Source organism: Electrona antarctica (assembly GCF_951216825.1).
Source record: "Electrona antarctica genome assembly, chromosome: 19".
Taxonomy (NCBI): Eukaryota; Metazoa; Chordata; class Actinopteri; order Myctophiformes; family Myctophidae; genus Electrona; species Electrona antarctica.
The window spans coordinates 3,825,019-3,839,751 of record NC_136800.1 but is presented as its reverse complement, the minus strand read 5'-3'; the positions used below and the strand labels follow the sequence as shown (position 1 = coordinate 3,839,751).

Here is a 14,733-nt window from a genome sequence, read left to right as displayed (position 1 = left end):
TATACTCTCCCCTGAGTTAAATTAACCCATTTTGGGCGGGAACCCCTTTTGGTGTTAGCATGTTATGCTTTAGCTATTGAAAAATAGCAGATCCACAAGCTCATAGCGCGCCACCGAGTGGCGCGCTACGAGCTTGTAGGTCTGCTATTTTTTTTTGAAAGATCGAAGAACGACTGACATAGAAACATAGCTTTTTCAGAAAACTGGCAGGATGTAGAAGACATTTTTTAGAATCTGATCTCAGGTCAAAATGGGTTAATTTAACTCACAGGTACATGTGTGTGTTTTCATATATACTCTCCCCTGAGTTAAATTAACACCAAAGGGATTTTTACATTGTTGCTTTGGTTTAAAAAATATATAAAAACATGCCACTGACTGGAGCAGCACCACTAGAAAGTTCAATTTGATTGCAGTTGGAAAAACCCGGGCGGCGACATGAATAAGTTAACTTGTTTCAAGCAGGTTTAGAGGTAGCGTGGCCAATGTTGCGGATGTGTTAAAGCTTTCTAATGGTTATAATCATTGCTATTTATCGTGGTGGTCATTGCTCTTATCTTTATGTGCGTACATTCTGGTAGAGCTTTTTATCTTTTATTACTGTCGGAAGTCAACATCCTAATTGTATAATGTGTGATTCTCGTATAGGCTTGATTTTGGAAACATGAATTCTTTACTTAGGTGTTTATGGTGTATAAGTGTGGACTTAGAGAGGTTCACATTAGGGAAGTGCTGCTCCACCCCATCCACTCAGGCTGGTCATTGTCCCATACTTACCTTTTTAGTGTCACCTCCACCTGTCCCATACTGCCCCCCCCCCCGCCCCCCCCCGTACCACCTCGGACCTGCAAGTACTAAAAACTCTAACGCTCCCACTACTATCACATTTGATACCTCTACCCACCCCCCCCCCCCCCCCCCTCCCTCCTAATCCTCCCCTAGTGGCTGCTAGCGCTTATTGGTCATCAATGTGGTGACTGGTGACCATGACCCTGAACATTGACGTTTGGGCTTTTTAACCCCTATTCAGTTTGAGGAAAAACATTTTAAAAAAATTACCACCTCACACACCCATTAAACAGAGACATAATATCTACCAAGGAGCGTGCTAAATCGTTATAATAATAAAATAAAAATAATAATGGACACTGACTGTTCAATTTAACACTTATGTATCATGTGCCATGAAAAACCCATTTGGTTTAAAAAATAATGATTCTGTCTGGAGAGATGAACTGTTTAAGGAGTGTAGTCAGCCCCAGGCAAACGATTGATGTGCTTTGACCTCCCTTTCTAATCATGTCAAACGCAGTCTGCCAATTAGAATAACCGACGCAAAATCAATTCATAGGTCAGCAGTTTGGACCATTCCGAGCTATATAGGAAAAGTAGGACTAGAAATACAATTTCAGTCTCATGAGCCAGCTGTGGAAATAAGCACAAAAATAATCAATAAATGAATGACATTGTTATTTATCCAATCTAGTAAATCAGTGGGAGTCATCAATTGGAATTGTCACCTCCTCTATTTTGGCGCCTAAGCGTTGCCAGTCTTTAAAATACATATTACTGAACCAAGGTGTGCTCAAATCTCCAGCACAGTAGCAACCTGCTTTATCAAAAGGCCTGTACAGCTCTAGCACACAGATGCATACGCAAACCTTTAGTCAATACAGCCCATAATGTGGTGCAATACATGCAGTTTACGGTTGGACAAAGTTACAAAGTAAATGGTCCATTTACAATAAGTAGCGAGTTCCTCGAAAGTGCTTCATAAAGTGCATTACATTCACACATACATATCACTACCGTATCACTACAAAATGAATGATCACCCAATACTACTACTCCATGGTACTACAATGGGGGTTACAAAGTCCATACGGCATGCCGTTCAGCATGTCCGGCGCATGTCCGTACGTCTTGCGGCCAAGCCCATGACTCCATGATGACGCCCTGACCCCCCCCCCTCACCCTCAGATCCCACGGTAGAAGTGGTGAGCGAGATGCAGGACCTGCAGGTGGCCGAAGGCCAAGCGGCCGAATTCATCTGCCAGTACTCGCGGCCGGTCAAGGCCCAGTGGAGCAAAGACGGGCAGCCGTTACAGCCCGACGGCCAGAGGGTGGTAGTGGAGCAGGACTGGAATGTGGCTCGCTTGTACATTAGCAGCGTGTCCTCGGAGGACAGGGGAGCGTACACCTGTGAGGCAGAGGGGACCTGCGTGGTTGCTTCACTGCAGTTGTTAGGTGAGCTTCCACAGGAAAAGAGGAACCAACCCCCTGCCCCCCCGCCGCCCCTCTCATAGCTTTGACAAGGATTACTAGTTTCAATCCTGCGTCAAAATGTTTTTTAGAGCCATATGTCCAAGTTGAAATGCCGTGCCCGAGATAACGAGATTAACTTCCATTTGTCCAGGACGCCATGCCTGAGATAAAAAGATTTGACTTAGTGTGGTTGATCCAGGAACAAAAATGAATTCGCTTTTTTTTTTAGCATTTGTTGCTAACGACCGCTAGCGTCCACGTAAGAACGGCCAAAATCTCCATGTGCACACACGCATGCCATCTTTAATTGCATTATGCCTCATAATGCGCTCAAAATGTGATATTCGGGGCTTTATTAGAGCTTAATTTGACATAGATATGACAAAAACTATGATCGCACGGAAAAACAACCACCATTGCTCTGATGTGAGATCTTTAACCTTTTAGTTCCGGTTCAAACTGAAGTAAACATCCGCTAGCTTTTTCTGGTGGTCGTTCAGATATGGCTGGCACTTGGCAGGGTAGAGCTCTGGCGCCCTCTGGCATTGAAGGAGTTTTAATATAATGTACATCATTTTGCACAGCTATTTAAAATGTTTCGAAATTGGGAATGTGCACTATTATTATTATATTTCCAAAATGTAAATATTGCATTTTGGAATTAAATCTTTAATATTACTAGTGAAAAGGGTTGGTGGAGCAGACTTGCTGCTCTTCTTCAGGTATGACACCAGATTAAAACCACCTGAAAGTGTGGTGTGTATATAGAACGGCTCGTGCGATCGACTTCACACTCGACAATGCACTTTTGTTAGCATTATGCGCTTTTGTTAGCATTATGTTATGCTTTAGCTATTGAAAAATAGCAGATCTACAAGCTCATAGCGCGCCACCGAGTGGCGCGCTACGAGCTTGTAGGTCTGCTATTTTTGAAAAATCGAAGAACGACTGAAATAGAAACATAGCTTTTTCAGAAAACTGTCAGGATGTAGAAGACATTTATAGAATCTGATCTCAGGTCAAAATGGGTTAACTTGGATCCTCAGCAATATACCTGCCAGGTGTGAAGGCGATCAGATAAACGGTTTGCGAGATACCCCTGCTCGGAGCACCCTGTGCCGGTTCTGGAGAACCGTTAAAACCGAGCGACTTCATACTCGAGTCGATACGGAACTCGGTCTTCAGTTATAGCAAGTGGGAAGTCAATCCTGTTCCTGAGATATGTGAAGGACAGACAGACAAACGGATATTCCTGGACTTTATAGAAAGATACTGTAGTAGTCCATTTGACTACTCGTCAACATCATGACGCTCACGTACAAATAATGATCTTTATTTTGTGTCTATTTTCTCACATATCCACTACAGGTAAGCCCATTGAAATTGTACAGGGGCTGGAAGACGCAGAGACCATCGAGGGCGGTGAGGCATTGTTTGAATGTGCCATCTCTCGCCCTGAGAGCAAGGACTGCCGCTGGCTTCTCAATGGCAAACCAGTAAAGGAGTCACCAAATGCTGAGATTGTGACATTTGAAAATGGCCGTCGTCACCTGCTCCTGCTGAAAGAGTTGCATGTTGAAGACACTGGCATCATGACCTTCCAAGCTGGCACAGCATCCACATCTGCCCAGCTTTCTGTCAAGAGTGAGTTAACCGAGCAGATGTTATACGGCCTTAATGCAGGATTGATATGAGTACAGTTCAGTATGCATTTATTTTTCTGTTGTTTACCATTGGGGAGCACGTTGGAACATTGGTTTATACAGTTATGAAAAGCTTAAAGCGATGTTTAACTTCTATCTTAGTTTATAGATGCCCTTAACATGAGGTAAGTCCAAATATTGTCCATCATATTTAACCGTTGCTTCTGTGCTCTGTGATTGAGGAACTGGAAGTAGCGATGATAAGCAAGATTGGACAACCTTCTTCTTTGTATTGAAATACTTGTTGAACCTAAAGCTAATTAATTACAAACTGGCCAATGCCATTCACATAACAGACTGACTGCAATAGCGCACGCATTGTGCAATACCCGCTGGGAAAACACACCAATAGAGTGGCAGAACGTTAGGTACCATAATAGTGAGAAATGCAAAAGCAGAACATTTACAGCGACACCATTCACTCTCATTTTATGATAGATGGATAGATATATACTTTATTAATCCCGAACGAAATTTGTTGGTCTCAAAATCACACCTTTCAAAGTTAAATGAGAGCAAACAAAGCAGAGTCTTCCAACATTATAAATAATGTATGTGGGGGGGGAAGTGAAATGGTTGTAATCATGTCATATTACCCTTGAAATACATTCTCTAGTGCAGCCCCATACCCCATAATTGTATACTTTCAAGCTTCGATTATCTGCTTGATGCTATCCCATCAATTGTAACATGCATTTATTGAGTAAAAGATTATCACAAGCCACGCTGAATGAGAAACAGAGACTTCAGAACCGTGGAGATCTCATGAACAAATACAATACATTTTAGAAGCAAGACGGTAATCAGATTCAGGAACCTTTAAAAAAAAGCCACTCAACCATGGAGAGGTCTCCACTGTTTGCAGCAGAGACGAGTGATAAACTAATAATGGCCTACCTTGCTCAGAATCTTTATGTGCCCAGAATCTCATCTGTACGATGGTCACGTTATCGATTTTGTTCACCTTCAAGGTGAATAAAATGGATAATCCCGGTCTATAACCGCTGTAAACGCTTCGATTCTCTTCTGCAACAGTTTTTGAGGGGGCGCTAGCCCCTCCAAAGCATGGCTTTCCGAAATTACGTCATAGGCCAGCCAAGTCTATGAACTTTTAATGTTTGTTTAGAGCCTAATTATAAATGTCCCGTTCCAGCCAAAGTCTATGGACTTTAATGTTTGTTTAGGGTAAATTATGGTAAGACGTAGCACTGATTTATGCAAAAAACAAAAAAATCAAAAACCTCAAAAATAGAGGTACTGTAGGTGGTTTCCTTCCGACAGCAACACATTATAGTGAGAATGCTTTACTCACACTGTTTCTCTGTTTCCTGTGTTGTACTTAGGGTGGAAAGTGGAGGTTGTGAAGGGTCTGGAGGACAAGGTGGCCATGGTGGGTGAGAAGGTGGAGTTCTGTGTGGAGCTGACTGAGCCTGTCCCCATGGTGGAAGTTGCGTGGTATGCCAACGGGGTGGAACTGAAGGCAAACGAAGCCTGGGCCATGAGGGCTGATGGCTGCTCTTACCGCCTCGTCCTCAGACAGGCAACTGCCTTACCCCAGCAGGAAATCACCTTTGCAGCAAGAGAAGCTCTCTCCCTGGCCAAACTCACCATCATCAGTAAGTGTTGGAGATACACTTCTCTAGCCTCAGAGACTCATTTTATAATTTGTAGAGAAGGAGGGAGACCCGCACACTGTCACTTGCTGGTTCAAGAGCTTTTTATTTAATGTCCAAATGCAACGCTTCGGTCCTTCGACCTTCAGCCTATTCCTCAGACATTCAGAATAGGCTGACATGTCACTAAATACATTTCACAGGTATAGACAACCAATCAGAAACGCACGTAATCATCAAAACAGGTGGCAGCTGCATAGTCCATACTGTGTCTCTTAAAGTTGCAGTGCCTGTGCCTCTGTGACATTCCTCAGATACTATTGAAAATAACAATAATACAGGGACAGAATACTGACGAATTTAACAAATGTATTATAGCTTATTAGCTTCAATGAATCTTTTCCTTGGATATTTGGATTCCATTGGATGTTTAGGGTTGTGCCAAATAGCAGAAAACCTTTATTTATTTTTTGCATCAGGTTTAAACCAATGTAGTTTTTCTGTTGCCGATAAAGATTAGGCTACACTGCCCTTATTGGATTATTTATGTTAGCTAATCTTACAGTCAACAACAATCAGTTGAGTTCTATTCATTAAACAATGGGGAAAACACCAACTCATTTAATCAGATTAATCACTTAATTCAAACGAGGGTGATGTCAGACATTCAAGGCTTCATTCAAAAAAATAGAAGCTTCAAATATCATCAAAGCCATCAACATTGTATGAATGTATTTATTTTCCTCTTAACCCATTTTGGGCGGGAACCCCTTTTGTTGTTTTAAACATGATGTTATAATTTAGCTATTGAAAAATAGCAGATCTACAAGCTCGTAGCGCGCCACCGAGTGGCGCGCTACGAGCTTGTAGGTCTGCTATTTTAGAAAAATCGTGAAAATATTTATTTCAGAAAACTGGAGGATTTAGAATATTTTTTTTTTAATTTCGAGGTCAGGCCTAAATGGATGGTTATTAGAAACCTCTGACTGTCGATATGTATTTCTCCCCATAGCCGTGCCTGACCCTCCTGAAGACCCAGAGGTTCTCAGCAAGGATAAGCAAACTGTCACGCTCTCCTGGTTCACTCCTCTGCACGATGGAGGCAGTCCCGTCCTGGGCTACAGGGTGGAGATGCGGGTGGGAGACAGCATCCTCTGGCTGCCATGCCATTCAGAGCCCGTGTGCAATACAGAGTTTGTGGCGGAGAACCTCATCCCGGGCAGTGGCTACAGGTTCCGAGTGGCAGCCTTCAACAGAGCGGGCCTCGGGGAGCCCGTCCAACTGCCTCAGGCAGTGCAGCTTGGTGCGTATACATTTGTGGCATGACCTTTGATGGGGCATGATTGCCAATGACTATTCAAATACCAAATCGTAGTAATATGTCTGCCTAAACTGTCAACTATTACTCTCAGCGTTATCATTTACAATTAACACAGTAGATGATTTTTTTTTAATGTTTTTCTCTTGTGGCTTTCGCATTTATTTTTTATTTTTTATGGAGGGATAGACAGTAGGCTAATGGGGAGAGAGATGGGGGGGGGGGGGTGACATGCAGTAAAGGCCGTCGGGATCGGGAGTCGAACCCGCTGCACACTGCCTGACTGGATTACCAGCCAAGGTGCCTGGACCGCTGAGCCACGGCCCAGGCCACAGTAGATGATTTTAACAGTGTATAATTATCGTGTACAGTTGGAGGCCATCGATATTGTCCTTTTTCTTTTTGCTGAGGTTTGCGTAATCTGCGCAAAAGGACAGTTAACCGACAGTTTTAAACATTATGTTATAATTTAGCTATTGAAAAATAGCAGATCTACAAGCTCATAGCGCGCCACCGAGTGGCGCGCTACGAGCTTGTAGGTCTGCTATTTTTGAAAAATCGTGAAAATATTTATTTCAGAAAACTGGAGGATTTAGAAGGATTTTTTTTAAATTTTGAGGTCAGGCCTAAATGGGTCAAATGATAAGGGACAATATCGGTGGCACCCAACTGTATAATTACAATATTATGACGTCTGATTCTTCCTCTTACACAGAGGCTCCAGTGGCGGTGACAGAGCCGTTGACTTGTCCCGACCTGCAGGCAGGTAAGATGGCGCGTGTGGAGTGCCAGCTTTCCGTAGGGGGGAGATCGGTCACATGGCTGAAAGACAGCAAGGAGCTGGAGTCGGGGGTTAAGTACCAGTTCATCACAGAGGGCAAGAAGCAAGCGCTGTTGATTAAGGACTTTGAAGATGGCGACCAGGGAGTGTACACCTGTGTGGCCTCCGGTGAGGCCGAGAGCTCCGTCAACCTCACCATAAAAGGTAAAGAACCACATCGCTAAAGCCGCTTCCTCGCATGGCTTTTGTTGTTTTTGTGCCGTCTACAGTCAAACTAATTTGGAGTCCCACGCAAGGGTTTATTAATGGTAAGTTTGGGTCAGTCAGAAATCAAATACTGTGTGGCTCTCTCACTGGCTGGGTAAATGGTAAATGGTAAATCGTGCATTTATATAGCGCCTTTATCCAAGGCGCTTTACAGAGATTGTGCATTACATTCACCCATTCACACACACATTCATACACCGATGGCAGCGGAAACCATGCAAGGCACCAGCTAGCACATCTGGAGCAATTAGGGGTTCAGTGTCTTGCTCAAGGACACTTCGACAGTGACTCTGGGGGAGCCCGGGTTCGAACTGGCAACCTCACGGTTGTCATCCAGCCACTCTACCCCTGAGCCACCGCCGTTGTTGTGTTTTGTGGATTCCTTTTTATTTTCATTTTTATTTTAACAAAAACAATGTCGGGTGCACTGCTGTGGTTCTAGGTGGCGAGGTAAAGCAGCCAGAGAACGAGGAAGGGGGTCAGCCCGGCCTGCCCCCCGAGGCTGCTGCAGAGGGGGACCTCCACGAGCTGTGGGAGGCCTCGGCTAAGAAACGCCGCATGAGCCGAGAGCCTACCCTCGACTCCATCTCGGAACTGCCCGAGGAAAATGGCAAAGGAGGCCACGGTAAAGTGTCAGAGGAGGTCAAGGAGGACAAGGAGGCGCTGGAGAAAGTGGAAACAAAGTCGCTGGACAAGGAGGAGGAGAAGGCAAAGGCTGTCGAGCCCAAGAAACGGACGGAACCCGGCTCGGAGGACGAGTCGCTTTCGGGTGGTTTTAATCTGGTGTCATACCTGAAGAAGAGCAGCAAGTCTGCTCACATCACGGAGGGGCAGACGGACACTCTGGCCACCGAGAGGTTCTATGCACAGTTCCAAATGTCTGAGCAGACTGTGGTGACACAGGCCACCGTCGAGGACATCAGCATCCTGGAGATCAGTAACGAGGATGAGCCTGAGCTCACGGGCGCCGCCATCAAGATCCAAGCGGCCTTCAAGGGCTACAAGGCCCGCAAGGTCATGCGACCCGTCTTCCAGGACACCTTCAAGGACCAGAGCAAAGAACCCGGCGGAACCGTTCATCTGGAATGCGTGGCGGAGGGAAAACCCGACAAGGTGCGCTGGCTGAAGGACGGGGAGCCCCTGGCGGACGGCAAGCACCACCACATCGACATTTACAACGACGGCACCTGCACTCTGGTCATCACGGCCGTCACCACCAAGGACACGGGCGTCTACACGTGCGAGGTCACCAACAAATTCGGCGTCACGGGCCACAGCGCCAAGGTGACGGTGGGGACCGAGAGGGAGTCGTGCGCCCGGCGCCCGCTGACGGTCGGCTACAGCGCCGACAGCGAGGCGGAGAGCTCCTCGGGCAGCGAGATGGACGAGTCGCTGAGGCTGGCCAGCCGGCGGCTCCGTCGCCTCCTGCGCAGCAGTCTCCCCCCGGACGTGGAGGAGGAGCCCTTCATCAGCGCAGACGAGGGCGACCTCCTGAACGCGCCGGACCCCCAGTCGTACCGCGAGGACGAGCGCTACATCTACATTCGCTTTGACACGCGGGCGGAGGCCGAGGTGGCCGCGCACCGCTTCCAGGCCATGTTCACGGCCCAGGGGGTGCCCGTGGAGACCACCATCCTGGAGGCGGGGCCCGTCAAAGCAGAGCTGCGTATCATGAAGATGGGGTACACGCAAGACGGCACGCAAACCCCTACGCAGGATAGACAGATGCCTGGGTTTATGACCGGAGCCGCTGGTAGGAAAGCAATAAGAGTATCTACCTACCCTCCTTTAATACGTATAACATGTCATTCATCATCAACATTAACCTTTGTAACCTTCCACTCTTGGCAATATTTGGAGCTTTGGAAGAAATAATCCTTCATCCTTCAACTTCTGCTTTTTCACTTTTTAATACTCATTCAACTAAATGTGATGTCCATAGTCTCTTGATAACTGTCGTTCTGTGTTTTCCACACTGTTTGTTACTATGCTTGCTAATGTCTTTTGTGAGTTATTGGTTTGGTGTAGTCTCGTCTGTTTCTTTCTTTCGTCTGTTTTCACTGCGTGTTTAATGTTAATGTAGTCTTTCCGTCTTCTCTGTTGTTAACTTTATGTCCTTGCTTGTGTGTTTGCTACAATTGAATGCTGCGGTTTATCCATCTTTACTTCTCAATTTTGCTAATTGCTATCCATTTCCACCCACTTGTATCTAATGACTATCCAATTTCTCGTCTGGTCTATTTGCATGCCGTCATGCATTCAATGTGCCATTCTTTGTGCTCAGCATTAATTTAAAACATATTGCACCATCCAGACCGGTAAGGATTTACCATATCATGGACCCAAACTGAAGGGATATCTCACCCTGGTTCATAGAAGACAATAGAGCGCCGAAGTCCTGACGTCACTCGCTCATCCCCTGGTTCATGGAAGTTTTTCATCTATTGAGAATAACATGGGGTCATCTTAAAATCGTCTCATATAAAAATAAACAAACTGTCTCAGCGATATTGTCGGAGGTGTCTCTGTATAGTTTATGACAGTCAGTCCCTCATATTTGCTACAGTCTGTTTCTAGCGAAAATGTAACTAATTCAGCAGCAGTAACATTAGTGTTTTCACTTTTCTCACAGTGAGTTGATTCTTCACGTCCATGTGTGAGTGAAACGGCTGGGATTTTTCAATCACAGTTCATATGAGGCGATCTAAAATCCCCCTATGGGGATTACAATGCAAATAAAAAGTACATGAACCCGTGGACTTAGCGCCCTCTACCGATATTGACGCCAGACTTCGGTGCTCTATTTGAACTGAACATGGATCATTTTCAGATTTTTAATTCTTGTCCTCCAGCTGCGCCGGTCTTCCTGACCGAGCTTCAGAACCAAGACGTCCCTGACGGCTACCCGGTCAGCTTCGACTGCGTGGTGATCGGCAAGCCGTCCCCCGCCGTGCGCTGGTACAAGGACGGCAAGGTGCTGGAGGAGAACGACCACTACATGATCAACGAGGACCAGGAGGGCTGCCACCAGCTCATCATCACCAACGTGCTGCCCACGGACATGGGCGTCTACCGCTGCACGGCGGAGAACAGCAGCGGCATCACCGCCACCAAGGCTGAACTCAGGGTTGACAGTGAGTGGCGTGCACATAATATAGCATGGGCATTTGTACATAATGATGAGACACGTAATGTGCACATTTAACCCATTTAGGCCTGACGTCAAAATCTTATCTTACTAGCCCTTACCCGTTGTGAGATATTGCCCGATATTGTGGCCGCAGGGGGTACTGCGCCCTGGGTGCGTTTTCGCATTTTAATTCACTAATACATTCATTATTAATTTATAATTTGTTAAATTGGAAAAAGGGCTTCGTTAAGACCTCCATAGTATTATGGTCAATGCCTGTGTGAAAAGTGGGAGCGATTGGTGCAGGCGGTGAGGAGATACGGAAGTGTTTCTGACACACAGACAGACACACATTCAGACATTGACTGAATTATAGTATGATGATGATAGTATGATGATGATGATGATGATGATGTTTCTATATCAGTGGTGCTCAATATTTCATGTCAAAGACCCCAAAAATCATATGTAATTGGCCACCGACCCCCCCATCTGAAAATATGTTGTTCCAGGAACCCCTCAGAAGCAAAGATTTGAGTTGAAAACGTTCGCTCTGAAAGAATATATATTCAAAGATTGCGCCACATTTTCACGATTCTTCACAAATAGCAGATCTACAAGCTCGTAGCGCGGCACTGCGGGAAACGTCAAAAAGGATTCCCGTCCAGAATGGGTTAAAGCAGTGGTTTTCAACGCCTTTCATATCGAGGCCCATTATTTATTCAGCATTTGAGCCACGGACCATCATTTGATGACATTTAGCCTCTCGGACCCAAAATAATATTTTGTTATCGTTGGATAAGATTTTGTGCAATTCCATGCTGTATTGATGTGGCACCAGTGCCACTATTATAACAGATCAAATTAACAATTCTTCTACATACTCTCTAAATGTGTGGACTTCTTGTAAATTAACTAATGCAGATGTTTAACAATATAATTTAACTCTCGAGAGTTAACCCATTCAGGCCTGACGTCGAAATTAAAAAAAAAAAGTTTTCTAAATCATGACAATTTTCGGAAAGATTTGAGGTACATTTTAACGATTTTTCAAAAATAGCAGACCTACAAGTTCATAGCGCGCCACTCGGTGGCGCGCTATGAGCTTGTAGATCTGCTATTTTTCAATAGCTAAATTATAACAATGTTTAAAACACAAACGGGTTCCCGCCCCAAAATGGGTTAATGGTTAATGTGGTTAAACGCTAACGTGACATGGATGCGTTCCAGGTCTCAATGGATTAAGCTGTCGCCCATTGACTACAACTCGGTGTGCACTTGGCATTGCTGCCGACCATTTTGACAAAGCATGCCCTGGTTTGTTTGATTTACGAGGAGAAGCCACGGGATTCCATTAGTTTCAGTCAAAGTTATGTTACTGTTGTTTGAATGTGTCATGATGCAATTTAAAGCACGGAATGATTTCAACGTTCTAAGAGAAAATAGTCCCTGGAGAATCCTTCAGTGACTTAATTACAAAAAGTGACCCAATTATTCAGGTTAGTTTAGGCTAGGTTTTAATTACTTTTTTAGAAAATGCAAACAAACGCCTTATCTACAAATAAAGGAAAAATGTTTAGGTACAATATATTGCGCTGTGAATAGACAATGACATTGACCATGACTATGACATTGAAGTGGCTTTCACGATATAACACTAACTAATACATCTGTCACTTACGCAGTGTCTTGCAGCTCAGATTATGACACTGCAGCCGACGCCACTGAGACTTCTTCTTATGTCAGTGCCAAGGGCTATGCATCCAGGTGAGTTTTAATGCAGCCTTGATAGAGTTTTGTAAAAAAAAAAAAGAAAGAATAATAATAACTTAAATGAATATGAGTAGATACTGAGTGCTGCACTGCTCTTCCCTCCTGAAGCAGGGAAACGGATGCCTTCGAGACCGTAGCCGAAGATGAACAGCTCCCCCAAGTGGTGGATGAGCTCCACGACATGCACGTCGGCCCGGGCTCTCCCATTGCTAAGATGCAGCTCAGAGTAAAGGGTAGGTTGACTATGAAGGAATGTCACTCAACCTTGCTCGTTCATTCCCGTCCAATCAGTCGCCCTGCGTCTCACTGACGGGCTGTGGACAGTTAATACATTGGACGATAATATATTAAAGTCTAACTCATGTTGATTAGGTGATGTAATGGTGATGTAAAACAAACAGTGCAAACACAAACAATAAACGCCACTAACAATAAAGAGACAATATGACATAAATGGCACATTATGATGTAAATCTTCCCTTCATTGTCAATGGCGTTTACAAAACAAATATTGAACCTGTGTATAGGAGGGGCTAGCACCCCTCAAAAAGGGGCGCTCTTATCATAATACATCAGCCAATCAAATCATCGCGCTTATGTTCACACAAACAGACAAAGCTGGGCATATAGGAGGGGGCTAGTGCCCCTCAAAAAATCAAGTTTGAAATAACCAAACCTGCCTAGTGCCTACTGATGTCATTGTGAGCTCCTCTGAGACGTGTGTGTGTGTGTGTGTGTGTGTGTGTGTGTGTGTGTGTGTGTGTGTGTGTGTGTGTGTGTGTGTGTGTGTGTGTGTGTGTGTGTGTGTGTGTGTGTGTGTGTGTGTGTGTGTGTGTGTGTGTGTGTGTGTGTGTGTGTGTGTGTGTGTGTGTGTGTGTGTGTGTGTGTGTGTGTGTGTGTGTGTGTTGGCTCAGGCTGTCGATGGTAAGGTACGTTTCAAGGTCGGTAGTGTGCATTTGCAGTTCTTACTGTCATGTCTCCCTCTCAGGTTTCCCCAGACCCAGGGTGTACTGGTTCAGTTCTTACTGTCATGTCTCCCCCTCAGGTTTCCCCAGACCCAGGGTGTACTGGTTCAGTTCTTACTGTCATGTCTCCCTCTCAGGTTTCCCCAGACCCAGGGTGTACTGGTTCAGTTCTTACTGTCATGTCTCCCTCTCAGGTTTCCCCAGACCCAGGGTGTACTGGTTCAGTTCTTACTGTCATGTCTCCCTCTCAGGTTTCCCCAGACCCAGGGTGTACTGGTTCAAGGATGGCCAGCCTCTGCAAGCCTCAAAGAGAGTCCAGGTTCTGGTAGAGCGGGGGGACGTTCACGCCCTGGAGATCCTGGAGGTGAAGAGAGAGGACATGGGAGAGTACGCTGCGTACATCAGCAATGCAGCTGGTTCTGCTTACTCCTCTGCCAGGCTGATGGTTCTAGGTATGACCGCATCGCAGTCCCACGACACAAAATAACTAACTATTGTGGTGTTTCACATTGCATTTTGGGTGAAAGGTTAACCCAATGTATGCCAAGAACGCGGGACCTCGTTCTTCTCGCCACGAACCGCCGGTGCCAAAACGAGGGAACTCGTCTTTCTTTAATTTCATTTAATCCAGCAATTAAAAAAAAAAAAGTTTGACAGCCTCCACAAGGATCCGACCCGCACGTTGCTGCGCGCACGCTTAACCCATTTAGACCGGAGGCCGATTCTACAAATGCCTTCTAAATTCTGACAGTTTTCTGCAAAACCATAATGTTTCTATATCAGTGGTTCTCAAACTATTTCATGTCAAGGACCCCCAAAAATATATGTAATTGGCCACCGACCCCCATCTGAAAAGATGTGGGTTAATAGTCCTTTTTCTCCTCAAAATGAGACAAACTGTGAGCTTTGAGACCTTTA

The 14,733-nt window shown here is 45.2% G+C and overlaps 1 protein-coding gene across 50 annotated transcripts in view; it reads left to right on the top strand.

The window, feature by feature from the left end:
• The window catches only part of obscnb (obscurin, cytoskeletal calmodulin and titin-interacting RhoGEF b), a 123,979-nt gene that overhangs the window by 84,278 nt on the left and 24,968 nt on the right, over positions 1-14,733 (top strand). For 45 of the 50 annotated variants that reach the window (XM_079530122.1, XM_079530078.1, XM_079530119.1 and 42 more), the window contains 10 exons: positions 1,981-2,247; positions 3,634-3,909; positions 5,312-5,584; positions 6,594-6,884; positions 7,615-7,884; positions 8,390-9,700; positions 10,800-11,081; positions 12,763-12,844; positions 12,959-13,083; positions 14,067-14,267. In XM_079530122.1, coding sequence (XP_079386248.1) covers positions 1,981-2,247; positions 3,634-3,909; positions 5,312-5,584; positions 6,594-6,884; positions 7,615-7,884; positions 8,390-9,700; positions 10,800-11,081; positions 12,763-12,844; positions 12,959-13,083; positions 14,067-14,267 — 3,378 coding nt within the window. The remainder of the gene's footprint in view (positions 1-1,980; positions 2,248-3,633; positions 3,910-5,311; positions 5,585-6,593; positions 6,885-7,614; positions 7,885-8,389; positions 9,701-10,799; positions 11,082-12,762; positions 12,845-12,958; positions 13,084-14,066; positions 14,268-14,733) is intronic. The other 5 variants (XM_079530093.1, XM_079530118.1, XM_079530117.1 and 2 more) reach the window with 3 other exon arrangements.